General features: G+C 39.3%; 1 protein-coding gene across 3 annotated transcripts in view; it reads left to right on the forward strand.

Moving 5' to 3' along the window:
• The window catches only part of LOC100344835 (mitochondrial adenyl nucleotide antiporter SLC25A24), a 73,928-nt gene that overhangs the window by 16,256 nt on the left and 33,202 nt on the right, over positions 1–24,470 (forward strand). For all 3 annotated transcript variants that reach the window (XM_008264782.4, XM_002715453.5, XM_051856219.2), the window contains 3 exons: positions 5,379–5,466; positions 9,565–9,676; positions 22,346–22,504. In XM_008264782.4, coding sequence (XP_008263004.1) covers positions 5,379–5,466; positions 9,565–9,676; positions 22,346–22,504 — 359 coding nt within the window. The remainder of the gene's footprint in view (positions 1–5,378; positions 5,467–9,564; positions 9,677–22,345; positions 22,505–24,470) is intronic.

Genomic DNA, 24,470 nt, shown 5'->3' on the forward strand with positions numbered 1-24,470 from the left:
TTTCTGCCTTGACAAGTCAAGCTGGAACAACACAGCTTAGTCGCCAAAGTCATGCAGTGATACCATTCTCAGAGAGTTACTACCCCTGTTCTCACTCGTCTTGTTTTGAGCACCTGAGCAGTACTTGTAGATAGAGGTGAATCTCTACTGCTGCCACCAGGACCACTGTCCGCCATCTGCAGAGCTCAGGTGGTATTTTGCTTACACTGCCTTATTTTTGTGTTGCTGTTACATCTGATGCCTCAGTCACCACCTTTGTGCATAGAGCAGGAGATTTACTTTGGCTAGGATGCTTTTTGAGTATAAGGAAGAGAATACCTCATCCAGGATGGACTAAATTGTGTCTTCCTGAAAAGGTATGTTGAAATCCTACTTTCCAGTATTTCAGAATGTGACCTTATTTGGAGATAGAACCTTCATAGAGACTATGTTCTTAAATTTGTATATATGAAATGCATGAAGTTTATATACCTTAAATAAAATTTAAAAAGAAAAAAAGAGGCCTTTAGAGTAGGTCCAATTCCATTAGAACTGTGTCCTTTCAAAGAGGAAATTGAGACTCAGGGACAAGGGCACACTAAAGAATATAATGTGAAGACTGCTGCGTGATTTTGGGGTCAGGACTGGAGCAACATATTTAAATGCCAGGGGACACTTGAAAGTACCAAAAACTAAAAGAGAGGGATGGAACAGGTCTTTCCCTCACATCTTGAGAGGGAGTATGAACCCGATTGATTGATACTTTTATTTTGGACTTCTGTCTTCTAGAACTGAGAAACAACTTCTGTGTTCTAAGCCATTCAGTTTGTGACAAAGTTACAGCAACCTTAGGAAACTAATATACTCCTCTCTCTATGTTTATGTGTAATTAGTGTAATCTCTATGTTTATGTCTGATACCAGAATATTTGGGACCTCAAAGTACAACTTCTTGAATTCATATGTATGTGTAGCCAAGTGTACAAGTATACAAGTGCCTCTGGGGTGGCTGGGATAAGGTGATTTCTGGTATCAAGTTTTTCATTGACCCTAGAGCCAACATTTCGTCTACAGTCCTATTACTGGATCTGGCTTACTGCATCAGACCTTTCAACGTCATTGTTCCTCTTGATACTCTTGCAGTTCATCACATATTCATGCACATTACTGGTAGACATGACTCAATTCTTACCACCTCATACCCACGGCCTGGGAGATTTCTAGGCCTTATGCTTGTCAGCAAAGGTGGATGGAGACCTGTGTGCTGATGATCTACTAGACTCACTAGCTGGGAGCATTCAAGCCCCAAGGTAAACTCATCAGTTTAACTTCTCTCATTAAGAAATAGCTGGCTCTGCCTGCAATGCCAGCATCCCATATGAGCGCCAGTTTGAGTCCTGGCTGCTCTACTTCTGACCCAGCTCCCTGCTAATGCACCTGCTAAAGCATCAGGAGATGGCTCAAGTCCTTGGGCCTCTGCATCCACATGAGAGACCCAGAAGAAAGCTCCTGGATCCTGTTTTCAGAATGGCGCAGCTCTGGCCATTGCAGCCATTTGGTAGTGAACCATCAGATGGAAGATGTCTCTCTGTCTCTCCCTTTCTATGTAACTCTGCCTCTCAAATAAATAAATAAATAAAATCTTTTAAAAAAAGAAATATCCAAACCCCTGTGTTTTTCTTCCAAAATGTCAATGGAATGCTGTTGCAAATATGTGAATAAGGTAATTACCATTCATAATTTCACCTTCAAGTTTCTTTGTTGGATGGAGTTTTTTAGGGATTAGGGGAATGGAGGGAAAGAAATGAGCATTTTATTGGATTATTCTATATGCTATATCTGTTCTAGCTACTTTAACTGCATATCTTGTTTTTATAATAGATGATTCTCACAGCAGCTACATTTTACATATGAAAATACTATGATTTTGGAGGATAAAATAATATTGCTTTACATTAGCTATCATATCAGTCACATTTTTCACAACTATAATGAAATATCCAAGACAGAATACTTTATGAATAAAACAGATTTATTTGGGGTCATAATTCTGGATGTACAAGGTCCAAATAGCATTACACAGGCTCTTGGAAGGGCCTTCTTGATCTGCATAACCTCACAGTGGGAGCACATGTGTGTCTCTGCCTATGAGCTCTCTCTTTTTCACATGAGAAAACCACCAGTTTTCAATCATAAGAGTTCCATGCTAATGTGCTAATCAAATCTAAGCCCTTCCCAAAGGTCCCACTTCTAAACACATGGTCAGATTGTTGCCATCCTCTTACTACCATTAACTTGTGACTTTGAGGCTGAAACTCCTGCATGAGCTTTTGGGGGAAATCATATTCAAACCATAGCATTATCCCAATGAACCACATCTCTTAGGTTTGTGTCCTAGTGTAGCCCATATTGACCTGGGCGTGGTCATTTGACTTGCTTTATCCATTGAGACACTGGAAAAGCTTGATAAGTACTTGTACACTGGGACTTATCTCTCTGGAATGATGCCTCTTGAATACTCTGAATGACAAGTAAAGAAATCTAGCTGCCTACTAGAGAGACCGCATGCAAGAGATGTCCACCTAGTCATCACTGTTCTGCATTGTCATCTTAGATGAGAGACATGTCATTGAAGCTATTCAACTGCCAGGTGTGTTTCGACCTGCAGATTATTGAATTCAGATGAATGATCCAGACAAGACCACCAGAAGAATCAACCAGCTGAACCAAGTTCAATGAACAATACATTCTTTTCAAACCACTAGATTTTGTGGTGATTTGTTAACAATAGATTACTGGTACAGGAAAGGAATATTTTACAATTCTCTCTGGAATTACAGTGCTAGAATGCTTGTAATTCTCCTCTCCATCCATCTAAATACTGTCATCCCACTGAATCCATTTCAAGTCTGACAGTGAAATCTTGTTGCATATAATTAAAAGCAACATTGAGTCTCCTTTTCAATCCGTGGTTCTTGATTGTATTTTGGACTATATAACTAATATTTTACCTACATATTTGCCTCTGTTTTTAGATTTTTTTTAGTTTAAATATACTTAATATATTTTAATTCAGCCATTGTTTGAGCATTACATATGAACTAATATACCAGGAGCTGTGCTAACAAAATCTTCAGAAGCACATGGTTTTGGATTAAATGAAAATAAACATACATAGCTTTATGCAAAGTAGACTATAATTGATACAAGAGAAACTTAATTTTGTCCAGAGGCACTTTAGATTTGTGCTGAATCAATATATAAACAAATGGAAGAAGAGCTTTTTGAATAGAGGCAATAGCTTGAACAAAGGCATAGCTGGGGAATTACCAAAGTGAGAGCTCTGATTAAATGGCATTTCAGGTTTGACCCTGACTATTTTTTAGGAAGATTACATTCTTATAGAACATAATCAGTGAAGTATATAAATTATAGGTATATAAACATTAGGAATTTTTACATGGTGATCATGCATGAATGCCACTTGCAGATCAAGAAGCAGAACACTACTGGCATCTCAGAAGCATCACTTTTGTGACCCCTCCTGTGGGGAGCAACTGGGAGCAACTTGGACTAGACTAAGTTACTGGAATTAAGACTTATTCTATGCATCTGCTCTCCCACAATATGGCGCTGGGAGAGGAGGAAACAGCTTCTACACAGCTGCCTCCAGTTCAACCAATAAACAGCAGGACCTGCTCCTGATTGGAGGAGAGCAGCGTACTCGGCGTGTGGGTAGCAGAGTTGGGATTGGTGGAAGAGGACTATAAAGGAGGAGAGAGACAACATGCACCGGGGAACATCTATCTGAAGGAACACCTGTGCAGCCCCCGAGAGAGCTGGCCGGCGGTGTGCTGCTCCCCTGCGGAAGTGGGGAAAGTGGCCAGGGGGAACCGCCCTTCCACGGAGGTGGAAGGGATGGTAGCCAACCCGGGAAGAACCAGCAGCAAACCCGGGGAGGGCCGAGCAGACAAAAGAACAGTGCAGGGTCCTGTGTCGTTCCTCCACGAAGAGGGGGAGCGACACCCTCCCAATCACTGTCCCTGCCAAAGTAACTATTATCCCAATTTCTAATACCATATGTAAATATGCAGTAAATATTTGTTAAATACATAAGTGTACCTTGCTTACACCGTACCTTTTATTGAAATGTATTCATTTCTTTGGTGGTCTCTGGTTTATAGTTCCCCATTTGTTGCAGCGTAGGTTTGTATGAAATATATTTGTTGACTTGAGTTACTTAACATAGGATATGTTTATGTTAAAAAGAATTTGGTCCTGCTTTTTAAGTATGTTAATCTCTTTTGAATCTTACCTTATACAACATTGAGTGGCCTTATTTTCATGTCCATGAATCAGATCTTCAGAATTAGCTTTTTCAGCTTTTTGCATATAATCAAGAATCTATTATAGATCTGTAACTTCTTATTGGAAACTCTTAGGCCAAATGTATAACAAGATTTAAAAATTGGATTTTTGAAAAGTAACAATGCATATATGATGCAAGTGGGGTCTGGGCGCCACTGTGCAATTGTGAACATGAACATTTCTACAGAGAAACATGAATATGCACACTAAATTAGATAAAATAATTGATTAATATTAACCATTTTACCTTTAAACATTTTTTAAAATTTATTTTTAAGTTATTTGAAAGGGAGAGAGAGAGAGAGAGCGCAATCTCCCATCTGCTAATTCACTTTCCAAATGTCCACAACTGCCAGGGCTGGGCCAGTCTGAAACCAGGAGCCCTAACGTCAACTAGGTTTCTCAAATAGGTGGCAGGACCCCAGTACTTGAGCTATTACCTCCTGCCTCCCAGGATGCATCTTAGCAAGAAGCTGGAATTGGGAGTGGAACTGGGACTTCAGACATTTGTACCTCTGTAAAAAATTAGCAGCAAATTAAAAGGTACTACCACCGATCTCCTCAGCCATTTTCTCTGGCAACAACTTATACAGTATAGGCCTAAGAGAAATAGTAATGACTTGAAGCTATTGCATTTTTAAGGACTTGTTATTGTACTGGTTCTTTGTAATTAAAAGGCTGCCCCACAGAGAAGTGAGCACCACATAGGAGTGCAGAAAAAATGGGTACTGCAGATATAAATTGATTTAGCTCCACACAAGGAAAGCTGAGCATATTATGAAACATGAACCCAGGCACTCTCCAATGTGTGATGGGAATATCCTAACCATCTGCTTAACTGCTGTGCCACATGTCCACCCCAACCTCATGTCAGTTTAAGGCAAGTTTCGTCACCAAAAAGTTCACTTTTTATAGCTTTTCAGGCTTTGGGTTGTGAACATGAGATTATAATGGACTTTTAATGATCTGCATTCTAAATATATTTTTCCTTGTTTTCAGATTCTTTAACTTGATATTTTCTCATTTTTAAAGGAATGATAGAAGCTTCAGAGGTAATTGCTGCTGTGAAATCATTGGGTATAGATATTTCTGAAGTTCAGGCAAACAAGATTCTGAAAAGGTCAGCCCTTATCCTTATTTTAAGTTTTTATTTGTATTTTATACTCTATATTGGGAATTAATTACTATAAATGTGGTATTTACTCCCTTATTATATAACTTTGTGAACAAATCTGCTTGTAGAATTTGCTTAATTCTATCCTCATTTTGAATCTGTTTCTTTAAAAGCAACTTAAAATCCATGAACAAGTAGAAACCACAATAAAATATGATCTAACCCTAGTTAGAATGACTATTAATAAAAAGTGCTGCAGAAGATGTAGAGAAAAGGAAACAGTGATACACTGTTTGTGAAAATGCAAATTAGTACAACCATTTTGAAGAATTGTATGAAGGTTCCTTAGAAAATTAAAAATAGATCTACCATATGGCCCAGCTATCCCACTTCTGGGATATGTCCAGAGGAAAGGAAATTAGCATATCAAGGAGATACCTACATTCCCATGGACATTGCAGCACTATTTACCGTATCTAAGATATGGAATCAACCTAGACACCATTCATGAGCGAATGGATGAATAAAAAGTGGTATAAATGCACCATGGAATATTGGGTGGGAGGGAGGGTAGGGTGGGAAGAATCACTATGTTCCTAAATTTGTACTTATGAAATGCGTGAAGTTTGTATACCTTAAATAAAATTTAAAAACCTTTTAAATGGGGAAAAAAATAAAAGAAATCCTGGCATTTGGAACAAAATGGATAAAACTGGAGGACATTATTTTAAGTGAAATAAGTGAGGCACAGAAAGACACATACTGCATGTTCTTTTTTTACGTGAAAGCTAAAAAAAAGTTGAATATAGAATAGTGATCACTGGAGCTTGGGAGGGGGATGAAATAAAATTGGTTAGTAGATACCAAAGCAGAGAGAAGGACTGCAGTCCAGTGTTCCACAGTACAGTAGGCTGACTATAGTTTACAGCAGCCTATATTATATTTTATGAAGAACTAAAAGAGAGGAGCTCAAAGATTCAAATATAAGAATGACAGGGATAAGGAGATGAAATGCTCATTATTACGATCTGGCCAGTATACACTGTATAGGAGTATTGAAATACTACATAAATATGTACAATTATTACATATTAATCAAAATGTATTGAACCTTTGTGGAATATTTTAAAACAAAAACAACTTCCAAAGTAATTCCATTAGGTGAGTGACCATTTTTAGCAACAGAAACAAACTGAAATTATACATACTCCCAGTGTAATGGTTTCTCAGACTGTCCTTAATGGGGACTGTGTGTGTGTGTGTGAGGAATGTTGGGGAGACATTTTAGAGCACACTCCTAGCTTCCCCCTATTGCTTGAACCAAACAGTTCTATAATCATTTGTTTTATATCTTAAACTTTGATTTGTTTGATGTCTTAAGCTTTTGAAGAAAAGATTCTAAGGTTGCAACCACTGTGTTTTTGTATAAAGGACAGATACAACTTATTTTAAGGAGTTTTTTTTATTTTTTAAAAATACTCATTTTATTTATTTGAAAGGCCAAGTGACAGAGAGAGAAGGAGAGATCTTCCATTCACTGATCCACTCCCCAAATGGCCAGGGGCTGGGGCTGTGACAGGCACTTGATCCTGGTTTCTCACATGAGTGGCAAGGCCCAAGTTCTTGGGCTATCTTCTGCTGCCTTCCCAGGCGTATTAGCAGGGAGCTGAAACAGAAGGAGCAGCCAGGACTTGAAACAGCCCTCCGATGTGGATTGCTGGAGTTGCAAATAGTGGTTTAACCAATCCACAATTAAAGTCCCATACGAAGTTATTTTAAAAGGTCAGAAGGAAGGAGGTAGTAGAAGGCAGAGAGATGAAAGGGAACCTAATGCTTTTTGGACCCTCTCACCCCTTAATATGCCATGATCTTTCTCCCTGTGAAACACAAACTGCTCCGTGTGAGGTCTGCTTTCACAGCCCAGAGAGGCTTGGTGGTAGTGTGTTCATTCTCACACTTGCCTGGGTTTGAGAAGCGATCAGTGTGAAGTACACATTTTGATTCATTTTAGAATCCTTTTGTGTATGAGTTCCCAAACCCTGACTTTCACTGCATCCCTTAAATTATACTAGTGTGGATTCATCCCAAATGTCACCAAATGTCTAGTACTTTGATAATTCTCTGCATAGAATCGAATATTGTTGAGTTATAATGACAAATGTGATGGCATGTGTGACTTTAGAGTCCTCAGACCTAGAGTCCTAACTACAGGTGAACAGGATACAGTTGTGAACTAACCACAGTTTTTGCGTCTGGAGTTTAGGCTAGTAGGAGAGATAGTTCCAGGTGATCACAATATAGTGTCTTAGGAGAAAGCAGATTGAAGTGGGCATTGCATGCTGGTGAATTTTATAGTAATATTTTTGTTTATCTGACATTCTTGAAGGTTATTTTTCTTGTCTGTAGGATCATAGGTTGACAGTTCTTTCCCCCAGCACTTTGAAGTTGTAACTAAGGTGTCTGCTAGCCTGCATTTTTTTTTTTATGAGAAGTCAGTGGTTGTGTTTTTCATTGCCCCCCTTATATAACATTTCTTTCTTTCTCCATTCTTACTATCATTTGTTTCCTTTTTGAACTCCAACATTGCTATCATCTACAGAATTTAATATCCATTAGCTATTTTTGTCAGGTTGGTGGAGTCACGTGTAGTTTGGTGCTCAGCCAAAGGTCCAAGGGATACCTACATAGTTTCTAGAGTGCCCTCCAAAAATTTGCCTTGCAAATTCCTGTCCCTTCAGCAATATTGAGCTCCAGTCTCTGTTTATTCTATCCATCTCATCTCTTCTAAGGCTTCTACTCACCAAGCTACAGTTGCAAGGTGTCCGCAGCCAGAAGCCAGAGTGAATTGGATGGGCCCAACTCGTTTGTTTGTCTTCCTTCAAGTACCACAACCTATTCTTGTTAGTAGACCAGTGCCTGAAAACAGATATTATGTCTAGTTTCATAATTGTTTCCAGTGGGAATACAAGTTTTATATCTACTATTTTGTGTTTGTTGGAACTAGAATTGGATTAATCTTTATGTTGACAGATTGGAATTAATTTTTTATAATTTCTATTGAAAAGGCATTTTAGTTAGTTTTACCTTTTATTCAGACACGAAGAAGCAGTGTTTGATTTTTTAAAATTTGAGAGTCTTAATATTAAGTAAATCATGAATTTTGCATGAATACTCATCGCTTTAAATTCATACAAGGTCATTTTAAAATTGACTTTAAAAACTATAAATAGGGAGAAAAGGATCAGAGACAAAAATATTAGAAGAGCCAAAAGGTATAAGGTTGGTCTTCAGTCAATTTCATTCACTTATTACTCATTCATTTGTCAAAAATCTCAGTGCTATAGCTACACAGGTGACTTAGAAATTGTTTTTCTCTTCAAGAGATTACAGGAAGATGTGAGATAAACAAATGTGTGCATGGATTTTGAAATTTTTTTGCACTAAAATAAACTTATCTTTTAATTTCATTTTCCAAGAACTTTTTTTTTATTATAAACACTTTTATTTAGTAAATATAATTTTCCAAAGTACAGTTTATGGATTACAATGGCTTTTTCATTAAAAGCCCTCATACAAATAATTAAACAGGCAATATGTGATAAATTCTAGTAAAGGGGATTTCTACTAAATACTTGTTCAGTACTTTAAACTGTAAGGTTATCAAAACAAGGGAAGACTGAAAAACTGGCATAGCTCTCGGGAGCCTTAAGAGACATGATTACTAAACAGAATGTAACCTCTTAGAGGAGACCCTGAAACAAAGAAGAACATTAACTGAAAACTAAGAAAATGTTAATAAAATATGCACTTTAGTTAATAATAGTGTATTAATATTGGTTAAGTGTAACAAATGTCTCATAATAATGTAAGGTGTTACTAATAGGGGAAATAGGATTTGAGGATTTAAAGCAATTACATGTACTCTGCTCTCAATTTTTCTGAAAATTGAAACTGTTCTTTAAAAAGTATTTTTTAAAAATCCAGTATGAAAATCGTGAAATACAAATAAATGCCCCAACATAAATATTTAAGAAGTATTTGATTTTTAATAATGGCACTAACTTTATTATACAAATGTTATAGGCACTTTTTTTTTAATTTCAGCATTGACGCTGATGGGACAATGACAATAGACTGGGATGAATGGAGGGACTACTTTTTACTTCATCCTGCATCAAATATCAATGAAATTATTCGTTTCTGGAAGCGTTCTACAGTAAGATTACTTTGTATTTTACTAATTTAATTTGCTTTAAGTGTCACAGCTATTATAATTGATTGTATGAGAGGACTTCAAAATACTTAAATATGAAAATACATATTATGAAAATGTTATGCATAAATTTAAAAGAAATTTTGCACACTTATTTTTAATACCACTTTTCCATGTACTTGTTGAAGTATCCTCAGATTTTTCTGTTTACACAGATATGATGTTCCTGATTGGGTCTTCTGGATAGAAAATATAAATCAAATATTAGGATTTCAAAATTTTAGGCTCAAAAAAGTAATACTGGACAGCTGGGGACTATGGATGGGTCACCATGGTTTTTGCCTTGTTCTTGACTTCAACAGAAGACAGAAATCTATTGTGAGCCAGAAAAGTGAAAGCAAGAGCATTTTATTAAAGAAAGCAGTTAAGACCAGTATACTCCATGGACAGAAAAGCACCTGTGGGCTGTAGGGGTTCTACGTTTATGGAGTCCAGGAAATGCATGTTAAGGGGATGTTGGAATATTTATGTTATTTCTGGGAAAGAGGTGGCGACTTCTAGGAACTAGGGATCTACTTCTTTTCTTTCCTTATATGGCCACTTTTGTAGGATGTCATATAGTGAAAGGGATGATTTCTATGATGCTAATGCATTACAATGAGGATATAATGAAGCTGGAGGTCAGGTAGTGATTAATCTGAACACTATATTGGATCCAATCAGTTTGTACCAGCTGCCTTTGTCTGCCTTTTGCTATCATGAAGTCTTTGAAAGACCTTGGTCTTTCTTCCTGTTTTCTGACAGGTAGAGGCTGGGGCTTGCAATATACCATCACAAAGGATCCAGTTATATAATCTACCTGCCCATTTTATATAAGCATTTTGTTTTTTATATAAGCATCCTACAACTAGCTGAGCGAGGGCGAGCTCCATTTTGGACATACATAACAGCTGTACCAGCTGGTGTCTGCATGCCCAGCAACCAGCTGAAAGGAGATACCTGAGTCTGGCTAGGAGAATTGACAGGAGGCTGAGTGCTCATGACTGTGGGAGCTGTGCTATGACTGTGAAAACTTTGTAGCTGCAATAGAGGGTGCAGGATGTGGCTGGGTCTTTGGGCAGTCACGTGGGCAGCTCCACATGCTTGGGGCTCCCTGATTTCCTGGTGAGGATTATTGCTGTGGGATCTGTGCTCACACTGAGGACTGCACATATCCTTTATGTGGTTCGTGTGGCAGTAAGGATGAATGTTGTATCCACTAGGGTTAGCTTCCAGGCATTGGTTTCCTTTGTGTAGAGGAGGTGAGTGTGAGACTATGCCAGCAGAGCTGAACAAACTTCCCCTCTGATTTAAAAAAAAAAAATTACCATCCCCAACTTGGTTGTCACCTTGAACACTCCCCTCACTCTGGAACAATGAACAGAACTTCCTGACCACACCCAGACATGCCTTTGAATATTCACTGAGGGGGGGGACAACCACTGAGACACAGAGGCATAGTCCAAAGATAAAAGCCATCAAAGGGAAAAAAGAAAAAAAATACAAGTATCTCCACAAATGCCTAAAAATAAATGCAGTGATTCAAGAAACAAGAATAAGGAAGACAACATTGTCGCTCCCCCATTCGCGGAGGAACGACACTAAACCCTGCGCTGTTCTTTTGTCTGCTCGGCCCTTCCCGGGTTTGCTGCTGGTCCTTCCCGGGTTGGCTGCCGACCCTTCCACCTCCGTGGAAGGGCAGTTCCCCCTGCCACTTTCCCCACTTCCGTGGGGGAGTGGCACACCACAGGCCAGCTCTCTCGGGGGCTGCTCAGATGTTATCCGGATGTTCCCTTTAGATGTTCCTGGTGCTTGTTGTCTCTCTCCTCCTTTGTAGTCCTCTTCCACCAATCCCAACTCTGCTACCCACACGCCGAGCACGCTGCTCTCCTCCAATCAGGAGCAGGATCAGCTCCTGCAGTTTGTCAAGTTGGTGAGAGGCAGCTGCGTAGAAGTTTACTCCTCCCCAGCACCATATTGTGGGATAGCAGATGCATAGAATAAGTCTTAATTCCAGTAACTTAGCCTAGTCTCAGTTGCTCCCCACAAACATGATGCCACCAAAGGGACAAAACAACACTTCAATACTAGAATGTGAAAATGAAGAGATTGAAGAAATACCAGAAATGGAATTTAAAAAATTGATCATAGGATTAATTAGAAGTAATCAGGGGCCAATGCTGTGGTGTAGAGGGTAAAGCTGCTGCCTGCAGTGCTGGCATCCCATATGGGTGCTTGTTCGAGCCCCAGCTTCTCTACTTCCAATCCAGCTCTCTGCTGTGGCCTGGGAAAACAGTGGAAAATAGCTCAAGTCCTTGGGCCCCAGTGCCCACGAGGGAGACCTGGAAGAAGCTCCTGGATCCTGGCTTCAGATTGGCACAGCTGTGGCCATTGCAGCCAACTGGGGAGTGAACCAGTGGATGGAAGACCTCTCTCTCTCTCTCTCTCTCTCTGTCTCTACATCTTCTCTCTCTGTGTAACTCTGATTTCAAATAAAATAAATAAAAAAAGAAGTAATCAGAAGCAAACCCATGAATTAAATAAATCCATACATGACATGAATAGAAATTTTTCCCATGAAATTGAGATTTTTAGAGAGAAATCAAAATGAAATATTGGAAATGAAGAATTGAATAATTTAAATAATAAATAATAAAAGCCTTAACAACAGACTCGGTGAAGCAGAAGAAAGCATATCTGAATTTGGAGACATCCTCTGAAAATTTATAGTCAGGCAAAAAAAAAAAAAAGGATAAAGAGAGAGAAGGAGAAGGAATTAGAAAACTAAAAAACAGTCTTGGAGATTTGGGGGCTACTACCAAACAACCCGACATATGGGTCTTAGGAGTTTTCTGAGACCGAAGGCATGGGAAGAGAGAATGGATTAGAAGACCTTTTTTTAGTGAAATGATTGCAGAAAACTTCCCTAGTTTGAAGAAAGAAAGGGAAGTCCAAGTACAGGAAACACATAGAACTCCTAACAGACATAACCAGAAAAAATCTTCACCACAACACATTGTAGTCAAACTCACCACATTAAACATAAAGAAAAGTTTCTAATGTGTGCATGAGAGAAACACCAGATTATTTTCAGAGAATCTCCAATTAGAATCATAGCTAACTTCTCATCAGAAATCCCATAGGCTAGAAGAGAATGGCAATATAGTCCAAGGCTTAAGAGAAAAAAAGCCTGTAAACCCAGAATACTGTACTCTGCCAGGCTGTCATTAATGATTGAAGGTGAAATAAAGACTTCCATAAAAAATAGAAATTGAAAGAATTTGATAACACCTTGTGGGGAGCAATCCGGACTGGACTGAGTTACTGGAATTAAGACTTATTCTATGCATCTGCTCTCCCACAATATGGCGCTGGGAGAGAAGTAAACAGCTTCCGCACAGCTGCCTCCAGTTCAACTAATAAACTGTAGGACTTGCTATTGATTGGAGGAGAGCAGCGTACTCGGCGTGTGGGCAGCCGAGTTAGGATTGGCGGAGGAGGACTATAAAGGAGGAGAGAGATGGCATGCACCAGGAACATCTATGGGGAACATCTAAGGGAACCCGTGCAGCCCCCGAGAGAACCGGCCGGCGGTGTGCCGCTCCCCTGCGGAAGTGGGGAATGCGGCCAGGGGGAACTGCCCTTCCACGGAGGTGGAAGGGATAGTAGCCAACCCGGGAAGAACCAGCAGCAAACCCGGGGAGGGCCGAGCAGACGAAAGAACAGCGCAGGGTCCTGTGTCGTTCCCCCACGAAGACGGGGAGCGACATAATGGTGCCGTGACTCGGATATGAAGCCCAGGCAGGGTTTAGTGTCGTTCCTCCATGAAGAGGGGGAGCGACATAATGGTGCCGTGACTCGGATAGGAAACCTGACTCGGATAGGAAACCTAGAACGGATAGCAAACTTAGGAGGGAAGAAACGGGAAGAACTGGGAAAATACCGGAGAGAGAGACTAGCAAACAGCCTAGGGAAAAGCCGGACGAAATGGGTGCCGGAAGAAGCTATTGAAAGCCTAGGTATAGACTCAGATACGGACTACGGGGGGAAGCTGGGAGAAATCTCTAAGGTCGAAAGCGAAAGTGAAAGCTAGAACAAACAGACTCGGATATGGACTGTGGGGAGAGGCCAGGAGAAATGAGGGAGGAGTATTGTTGGAGGAAAGCTTGGGGAAACATACCGGGTAGAGAAAAATGTTAGGGAAATTGAAGCCGCGGGGGGCAGGCCGAGGCGGATACGAAAGCCACTTTGGGATTCTCAAGTTAGCCCGGGAATAGGGGGCGAAAAGTTGAAACCAGAAGCTGAAACGTGAGCCTGGTTGGGATCCGTCTGATTAGCCCGGGGAGCAAAGGACGGGAAGCCAAACCGTGGGGCGGAGACGTATGCTGGGTTGAATTCGCCAGGCTAGCCCGGGGAACTTAGATTGAATGCTAGTGGCGGACACGTAAGCTACGCTGTGTGACTCGCGGAGGCTGCCGTGCGCAGAGAGAGCGTGCGGGGCACAAGTAGATAGGGAACGGGGCTGGCGCGAGGCCGTGGTACAGACGCGAAGGGCGTGGAGACCGCGGAGCGCGCGAAGCCGAGCCGCGCAGAGCCGCGAAGCCGCGCGGAGCCGTGAAGCTGCCGGCAGGGCGAGGCGCCGGAAAGCTGCCGAGAAGCAGCCTCGGGGCGGGCGCAGCCGGGAAGCCGCGGGGATAAGAGAAACAGAAGTTTAGAAATGGAATGAGAGCGGGAAGCTGCGGGGATAAGAGAAACAGAAGTTTAGAAGTAAAGTGAGAGAAATAGGAATGCTGGTAGAAGTAAAATGGGAGAAATAGGAATGCGCGGAGATAGAGAAATAGAGAAATAGAAAGGCCTCCCTACAACACTGCAATGTGAGAGCTTGGATTCGGTCTGCCTGATTAAGTGAGGCGATGAGCACCTGGGCGGCTAGCAGCTTATGCGCCGCAGGTCACCGAAGACAGGCACGAATTAACATCAGTAAGGCTTCCCCCACAATACAACAATTAGGAGGCTTGGATTCGGTCTGCCTGATTAAGGCGGTAAGCGCCAGCAAGCAGCTCGACCAGAGTATGAGCTGCAGGTCACCGAAGATAGGCACGAACCAACACTAATAAGTCTCCCTCACAATACGGCAATGAGAAGGCTTGGATTCGGTTTGCCTGATAGGTTTTGTAAGCACCTGCAGGCAGTTCTAGCAGAGCAGAGCATGCGCTGCAGGGCACCGAACACAGGCACGCATCAGCGCCTAAAAACCTCCTCACAACATGGCGAAGAGAGGACCCGGATTCGGTTTGCCTGATAGGACTTGTAAGAGCCTGTGGCAACTCTAGCAAGTAGAGCAGAGTGTGTGCCGCGGGACACCGAAGACAGGCGCGTATCAACGCTAAAAAATAAAAAGAAAGGGGGATCTGTGGGGAGCAATCCGGACTGGACTGAGTTACTGGAATTAAGACTTATTCTATGCATCTGCTCTCCCACAATATGGCGCTGGGAGAGAAGTAAACAGCTTCCGCACAGCTGCCTCCAGTTCAACTAATAAACTGTAGGACTTGCTATTGATTGGAGGAGAGCAGCGTACTCGGCGTGTGGGCAGCCGAGTTAGGATTGGCGGAGGAGGACTATAAAGGAGGAGAGAGACGGCATGCACCAGGAACATCTATGGGGAACATCTAAGGGAACCCGTGCAGCCCCCGAGAGAACCGGCCGGCGGTGTGCCGCTCCCCTGCGGAAGTGGGGAATGCGGCCAGGGGGAACTGCCCTTCCACGGAGGTGGAAGGGATAGTAGCCAACCGGGAAGAACCAGCAGCAAACCCGGGGAGGGCCGAGCAGACGAAAGAACAGCGCAGGGTCCTGTGTCGTTCCCCCACGAAGACGGGGAGCGACATAATGGTGCCGTGACTCGGATATGAAGCCCAGGCAGGGTTTAGTGTCGTTCCTCCATGAAGAGGGGGAGCGACAACACCTGTCCAGCCTTACAAAAGATGCTTAAGGATGTGCTATACACAGAAACACAGAAACTTGATCATCACTATGAAAGAAGGTGAAGGCAGAAAATCTCCCAGTAAAATAACAAGTGAAATATAAAGTAAATAATTGGAATATTTATGGAAAAATAACAGGACCAAGTAATTTCTTATCAAGTCACCTTGTGTATAAGTGCCTTCAACTCTCCTGTTTAAAGATATAGTCTGGATGAATGGATTAAAAAACCAAACCCATCTATTTGCTGCCTACAAGAAACACATCTTACCAACAAAGATACACACAGATTAAAAGTAAAGGATGTATGTTGAAGTGAAATCGACACTATGAGAAATGGTGACTTGATCAGCATAGCCCTGACTGTTAATGAACAACTTAATACATTATCCCTCTTAGTAGTTTTTTTTGTCTGTTCTACTTAATTTGACTGGTTTAATTCTGTAATTAATACACAGTTATTTTAAGTGTTGAAATTTAACTGAAATGTGATCCCTGTTAAACATAAGAGTGGGAATAAGAGAGGGAAGAGATGTACAATTTGGGACATGCTCAAGCTGACTTGCCCCAAATGGTAGAATTAGAAACATACCAGGGGACTCCAATTTAATCCCATCAAGGTGGCATGTACCAATGCCATCTCACTAGTCCAAGTGAACAATTTCAGTTCACAATTGATCATAATGAAAGGACTAAGAGTCAAAGGGAGCACATAAACAAGTTTAGTACCTGCTAACACTAACCGATAGAATAAATAAAGGGGAGAGTGATCCAATATGGGAAGTGAGATACTCAGCAGACTCATAGAATGGCGGATGTCCTAAACAGCACTCTGGCCTCAGAACCAGCCCTAAAGGCATTCGGATCTGGCTGAAAAGCCCATGAGAGTATTTCAGGCATGGAAAGCCAAGACACTCTGCCAAAAAAACAAAAAAACAAAAACAAAAACAAAAAAAACCTAAATGAAAGATCTCTGTGAGTGAGATCCCAGTGGGAAGAACAGGTCTTCAAAGAAGGAGGTACCTTTCTCTGAAGGGAGGAGAGAACCTCCACTTTGACTATGACCTTGTCTAAACAAGGTAAGAGTCGGAGAACTCAAGGGGCTTCCATAGCCTTGGAAACTCATGACAGGAGCATAGGGAGATTACTGATGCCATAAACAGGAGTGTCAATTTGTAAAGTCAACAACAGGAGTCACTGTGCACTTACTCCTCATGTAGGATCTCTGTCCTTAATTTGCTGTACATTGAGACTTAATGCTATAACGAGTACTCAAACAGTATATCTCACTTTGTGTTTCTATGGGGGTGCAAACTGTTGAAATCTTCACTTAATGTATACTAAACTGATCTTCTGTAAAAAAAAAAAAAGAAATTATCAATTCCCAACTTGACTCTCACTGGGATTAAACATGACAATAGGTCTGATCTGATTTCATCATCATTTAAAAAATCATCTATTATTTTTCACTTTATGTTTCTGTGTGGGAGCAAACTGTTGAAATCTTTACTTAATGTATGCTAAACTGATCTTCTGTATATAAAGAGAATCAAAAATGAATCTTGATGTGAATGGAAGGGGAGAGGGAGTGGGAAAGGGGAGGGTTGTGGGTGGGAGGGACGTTATGGGGGGGAAGCCATTGTAATCCATAAGCTGTACTTTGGAAATTTATATTCATTAAATAAAAGTTAAAAAAAAGAAAGAAAGAAAGACAAATACCACATGTTCTCCTTAAATTTAAAATTTTTAAGTTAAATTAAAAGCTAAAAATAAAAAAATAAAAAAAAGAGTAAAGGATGGAAAAGGATATCCTATGCTAACAGAAATCAAAAAAGGAACTGGCATAGTCATCCTAAGATAAACTTATTAAGAAGAACAGAATAGACTTTAACACAAACTGTTAAAAGAGACAAAGAAGGGAACTATGTAATGATTAAGGAATCAATTCAACAGGGAGATATGACTATAATAAACATATATGTACCTTATTACAGGGCACCTCACTATTTAAAAGAAATGTTAATAGATCTAAAGGGAGATATAGACTCTAATACAATAGTAATGGAAGATTTCAGCACCACATTTTCAGCAATGGACAGATTAATGAGACAGAAAAACAGCAAGGAAATAACAGAGTTAAGCAACATTATAGACCAAATGGACATAACAGATATCTACAATACTCTAGCCTACAGCTGCAGAATACACATTCTTCTCACCAGTGCATGGAACTTTCTCTAGGATTGACCACATGCTAGGCCATAATGCAAATCTCAGCAAATTCAAAAACATTGAAATCATACCATATATCTTCTCAGACCACAATGGAATGAACTGGAAATTAACAAGTCAAGAATCTCAAGATTGTATGCAAACACATGGAAACTTAACAACATGCTCCTGAATGAACAGTGGGTCATAGAAGAGCTAAAAATAAAAAAAAAATTTGAAACAAATGAAGACAACAATACAACATATCAAACTTTGGGATACAGCAAAAGCAGTGTTAAGGGGAAAGTTTATAGCAATTGGTGCCTACATCAAGAAATTGAAAAGGCACCAAATAAATGAATGATCAATGCATCTCAAAGACCTAGAAAAACAACAGCAAACAAAACCCAAAATTAGTAGGAGAAAAGAAATAATTAAAATAGAGAATAAATAAACAAAATTAAAATCAATAAATAGTACAGAAGATCAGCGAAATGATGAGCTGGCTTTTTGAAAAAATATACAAAATTGACACACCATTGGTCCAACTAACCCAAAAAAGGAGGCAAAATTCCTAAATCAATAAAATTAGAGATGAAAAAAGAAATGTAACAGCAGACAAAACAGAAATTAAAAGAATCATCAGATTCTTTGTTGTGTATGCCAACAAATCAGTAAACCTAGAAGAAATGGATAGATTCCTGGACATATACAACCTATCTAAATTGAGCCATGAAGCATAGAAAATCTAAACAGACCCATAACCAAGACAGAAATTGAATCAGTAATAATACTAGCCAACTGAATCCAACAAGATATCAGAAAGATCATTCACTCAGAGCAAATGGCATTTATCTCTGGTATGCAGGGATGGTTCAGCATTTGCAAATCTATCAATGTGATACATCACATTAAAAATTGAAGATAAAAAATCATGATTATCTTCCCAAAGGGACAAACATCATATGTTCTCCCTGATCGGTGACAACTAACCAAGCACCAAAAAGGAAACCTGTTGAAGTGAAATGGACACTATGAGAAATAGTGACTTGATCAGCCCTTGTCCTGACTGTTGATGTACAATTTAATACTTTATCTCTTTTAGTATTTTTTTTGTTCTACTTAATACTATTGGTTGAACTCTGTAATTAGCACACAATTATTCTTAGGTTTCTAAATTTAACTGAAAAGTGATCCCTGTTAAATATAAGAGTGGGAATAAGAGAGGGAGGAGATGTACAATTTCGGACATACTCAAACGGACTTGCCCCAAATGGTGGAGTTAGAAATGTGCCAGGGGATTCCAATACAATCCCATCAAGGTGGCATGTACCAATGCCATCTCACTAGTCCAAGTGAACAATTTCAGTTCACAATTGATCATCCTCATAGGTCTAAGAATCAAAGGGATCACACAAACAGGACTAGTGTCTGCTAATACTAACTGATACAGTAAAAAAGGGAGAGAACGATCCAACATGGGAAGCGGATACACAGCAGACTCATAGAATGGCAGATGTCCTAAACAGCAGTCTGGGCTCAGAAGCAGCCCTTAAGGCATTCGGATCTGGTTGAAGAGCCATGAGAGTATTTTAGGCATGGAAAGCCAAGACACTCTGGCAAAAAAAAAAAAAAACAAAAAAACAAAAAAAAAACACAAACCCTAAATGAAAGATCTCTGTGAGTGAGATCCCAGTAGAAAGAACAGGTCATCAAAAAAGGAGGTACCTTTCTCTGAAGGGAGGAGAGAACTTCCACTTTGACTATGACCCTGTCGGAATAAGATCGAAGTCAGAGAACTCAAAAGGCTTCCTTAGCCTTGGCAACTCATGACTAGAGCCTAGGGAGATTACTGACGCCATAAACAAGAGTGTCAAATTGTTAAGTCATCAACAGGAGTCACTGTGTACTTACTTCTCATGTAGGATCTCTGTCCTTGATGTGTTGTTCAATGTGAATTAATGCTATAACTAGTACTGAAACAGTATTTTACACTTTATGTTCTGTGTGGGTGCAAACTGATGAAATCTTTACTTAATATATACTAAATTGATCTTCTGCATATAAAGATAATTGAAAATGAATCTTGATGTGAATGGAATGGGAGAGGGAGCGGGAGATGGGAGGGGTGCGAGTGGGAGGGAAGTTATGGCGGAAGGGAAAGCCATTGTAATCCATAAACTGTACTTTGGAAATTTATATTTACCAAATAAAAGTTAAAAAAATAACAAAAATAAAGAGTAAGCATTTTAATGCTGTTAGCACTAAGCAAAGTACAAGAAATGGCACCCATATGGGATGCTGGCATTGCAGGTGGCATTACCCACTGTGCCACAGAGCCAGCCCTAGAAAATTACCATTTTGAAAAAACTGAATTAAATTTTTTTCATTGAAATAAATTCATTAACTGGTTATAAAGATGTCCGAACAGGACCTAGTTTGAGGCACTAACTAGGCTAAGACATAAGTTTCAAAGAGTCCTTGTTAGAGAAACATGAATTCTCTTAAAATTGGAACAAGAACAAGCCTCAGCTTTATGGTGGAGAAAGTGTGGTGAAATCATTGATGGCTTATGAAAGTTTATGGGGTCAATGCCTCACAGAAATCAGTAGTTTACAAATTGATAACTAATTTTTCCAACATCATGCTGGATGATGTTGGAAAATAAAGCCTGAAGCAGTAGAACATTCACAGCAATTTGCAAAGAAAAATTAATCTTGTTCATTACCTAATTTGAGAGGACTTCCAGTTAACTGCTGACACAATAGCCATTCCCTAGACATCTCAGTGGGTTTAGCTTACAAATTCTGATTGAAAAATTAAAAGCAGAGTAAACTTGCTGCTCAATTAGTGCTAAAACTGTTGTGATTGGAATCACTGAAGACAAAAGCAGAAGTTTTGATGGAAATTTAATGAATTAGATCAAGGTGGTGAAGCATTTCTTGGAAAAGTTTAACAGGAAGGGAAACATGGCTTTCCCAGTATGGTCCTGAAGACAAAGAGGTGGGAGTAGTCCAGATAGAGCCGAAGTGGACTGGTAAGAGCAAATGTCAACACAACAGGTTTTTAGGATGCTCAAGGCATTTTGTTTGTTAACCTTCAGGAGGGCCAAAGAATGATAACATGTGCTTATTAGGAGATGGTTTTGAGAAAGTTAGCCAAAGCTATAGCAAGAAGATGCCTTGGAAAGTTCCACCAAAGAGTCCTCTCTACTACAACCATGCAGTCGCTCAATCCTCTCATCAAAAAGGGCAATTGTGCAAAAGTTTTTTTCTGGAAAATCACAGGGCACCCAACTTATAATACGTATTTGTCTCCTTCTGACTTTTTTTGTTCCATAATTCAAAAAAATCTTGATAAGGCACCCAGTTTTCTTCAGGGAGTAACGTAAAATATATTATATTAACATGGTTAAATTTCCAGGAACTTTAGTTCGTGTGGATGAAATAAATGGCTTGTAATATTGCATATCAAAGTGTTTTTACTTTATGGAACTTATGTTGAGAAATTAAGTTTACATTTTTAATTTTTATCTTTAATTTTTAATCAAGCTCTTTAAATTACCATCATCTAGGTTTACAACTACACAAGAGACCAAGTTGCTGCTCTTGTTGGGTTGACTTTCTAGTAGAGCAATAAAGCAAAAAAAAAAAAAAAAAAAAAAGAAACTAACTCATTTAAGATTGTGCTAATTATAAGAAAGGAAGTGATGGAAAGACCCAAGGAAAAATATTTTAGGTAAAGAGAAAGTCAAGTCTGAAGGCTCTGAGGTGAGAATGTGCTTGGAAAATAAGAAATTAGTTGAATAAGTAAATGATGTCAAGAAAACTAAGCAGCAGAGAAGTGATTTGCCCATGATGATTGACAGGTGATGGAACTGAGATCCTCTGAGTTGCCTGACACTCTTTCCTGTGAACTACACTGCTTTCACATTTAGGCAAATGGATAGGCTTAGCAAGAGCATGTGTGATTACTGAAAATAAAGTAAAATGTGGAACTCAATAAAGCACAGATATTTTTTAAAACAAACTACAAATTTCTGACTCAGACTAAGTGTACAATGAATTTTAAGAAGTTTAAATGAAGCAAGGAAAATTTGAAGATATGTATTTCTTACCTAGTGTGTGGTAGATACTGTGGTGAATGACTAGGACATGATTCCTGCTCTTGGGATTTACATTTTTCATGAAAGTGATTATCTAGATAGTTTGAGAATTTTATCACTAACTTTAAGTTAACAGAAATTTATATGGCAGGTGTTATTATAAACCATTTGGCCTAGTACAGGTATCAAGAAATTGTTAATATTCTGTAACTTTTTTGTTCTTATAAAATTATATTTTGTCTTTATAAAAAGTTATCCTTTTAGTTTGTCAAGTGTTTGCACTTTATTGTCTTGTTCTTTTCTCTCTCTCTCTCTCTCTCTTTTTCATTTATTAGGCAGTTGACATTGGAGAGAGTATAGCCATTCCAGATGAATTTACTGAACAAGAAAAGCAGTCTGGAGATTGGTGGAAGCGTTTGGTGGCAGCAGGAATAGCTAGTGCCGTCGCAAGGACATGCACAGCACCTTTTGACCGCTTGAAAGTCATGATGCAGGTAGTTGGCGCATCTTACCCAGCCTGTAAGAGTTGAAGTAACTGGAAAAGCCCTTGAATACTATCTTAAACATTTTGGCACATTTCATATGACTTTTCATTACAGTTTTATATATTTTTAATTGTAAATTTTTAAATTTTCAATATTTAAATGATTCCTTAATTTTATTAAAGATACTGCTATGTAATTCAAATTAATTTTTCTTTGGAATATTAATAAAACCACCCTGTTAGTAATGGTTTTTCAGAAATAAATCCATGAGTGAAGTATAAAGAATCATGTATGATAAGTTATAGTATATAGTATATAATATATTGTCCAGTTACCTTTATGTCAATGAGTAATAGATTGTCAGTAGTAGTTTTAAATAGTGTATGGCTTAATAAAATCCATAATTAAAATTTAATAATTGCTGAATACTTTTTTTTAAAGATTTATTTATTTATTTGAAAGTCAGAGTTACACAGAGAGGAGAGGCAGAGACAGAGAGAGAGAGAGAGGTCTTCTGTCCAATGGTCCACTCCCCAGATGGCCGCAATGGCCGGAACTGTGCCAATCCAAAGCCGGGAGCCAGGAGCTTCTTCCAGGTCTCCCACATGGGTGCAGGGGCCCAGGGAGTTGGGCCATCCTGCGCTGTTTCCTATGCCATAGCAGAAAGCTAGATAAGAAGTGGAGCAGCTGGGACTAGAACCGGCACCATATGGGATGCTGGCGCTTCAGGCCAGGGTGTTAACTGGCTGCGCCACAGCGGCGGCTCCGCTGAATACTTTCTTTACACAGATATAAAAATCAGTAATCCACAATCTAGTTTAAATTTGTAATTAAACTTGCATATCTGAGTGTTTGTCTTTTTTGGGGTAATATTGGTGACATTTTGGTCATGGATTGTGAAGTTATTATTATAAAATATAAATAAATTGTGTAAAACTTGTAATGCTTATTTAGTTAAAGCTTATTATATATTAGATACTTTAATAGGAATTAGAGGCTACAGCAGTTACATTAGTTATAATTTTTGCCTTTAGAGAATTTAGAGTATAATCAGGAAAATATAAAATTATGTATGTAATAAAATGTGATATACGTGCTGTGTACCCAGACAGAAGATACACATAACACTATAGGAATGTTCAGAGAAAGTAAATGCTGTTTCTTCTTGGCTTATTATTTCTCACATAAATATTTAGTGATGTCTTGGCTAAGGCTTTGTGTAGGGAATATACTTTAAATGACATAAGATAGTAAAACACCCCATCATCCTTCTGCATGTTTGATTTTGTGTGTGGCCTGTGTTCCATTCAGTCAGGGGTATAAATTCAACCAGTTGTTAGGAAACATCAGGAGTGGAAAATCTTCTGTTGTGGGTAGAAACAGAAAAATTCAGCTTCCACAGTAACTGGATCTGTAAAAAATAAAAATGAGTTGTAAAGGAAAAAACATGAATATAGTACAGGGCTACACAGAGATGGAGACATACAGGAAGGGAAGAAGGATGGGGAGGGAATCAAGAGGAAAAATAAAGAAGATGTATTTGTTGTGTGCTCATCATTTGCTAGCTGCTAGAAATGCAAAGATGCAAAGCATATGTGTTATACACTAGGATCTTATAGACATAAGCAATCTATATGTGTGATGATGGTGAAGGTGATATTGACAACAATTATCCCTTATGTGTACTTGCTGTGCACAAGACAGAAAGGCATATGTGGATATTGTAGGGATAGGTAGGGGCTCTCCAAGGGGATGAAAATGGGTCAGTGGATTAGGAGAGTGAAAATGAATGGAGTAAATAGCAGAACATGGAAAGAGTGAAAAGAGAAAGGAATCAGGGACTGGATAGGAAGAGGAAGAGGTGGGAGACAGAAAAGGAAAGGAACTAGAGAAGAAATAGGAAAAAAAGGAAGGTGATAGAAGAAAGATAAGTGAGAAATGGGGAGAGAATAATAATGTAATGAGAGGCAAGAGG

Source organism: Oryctolagus cuniculus, chromosome 7, assembly GCF_964237555.1.
Source record: "Oryctolagus cuniculus chromosome 7, mOryCun1.1, whole genome shotgun sequence".
Classification (NCBI taxonomy): Eukaryota; Metazoa; Chordata; class Mammalia; order Lagomorpha; family Leporidae; genus Oryctolagus; species Oryctolagus cuniculus.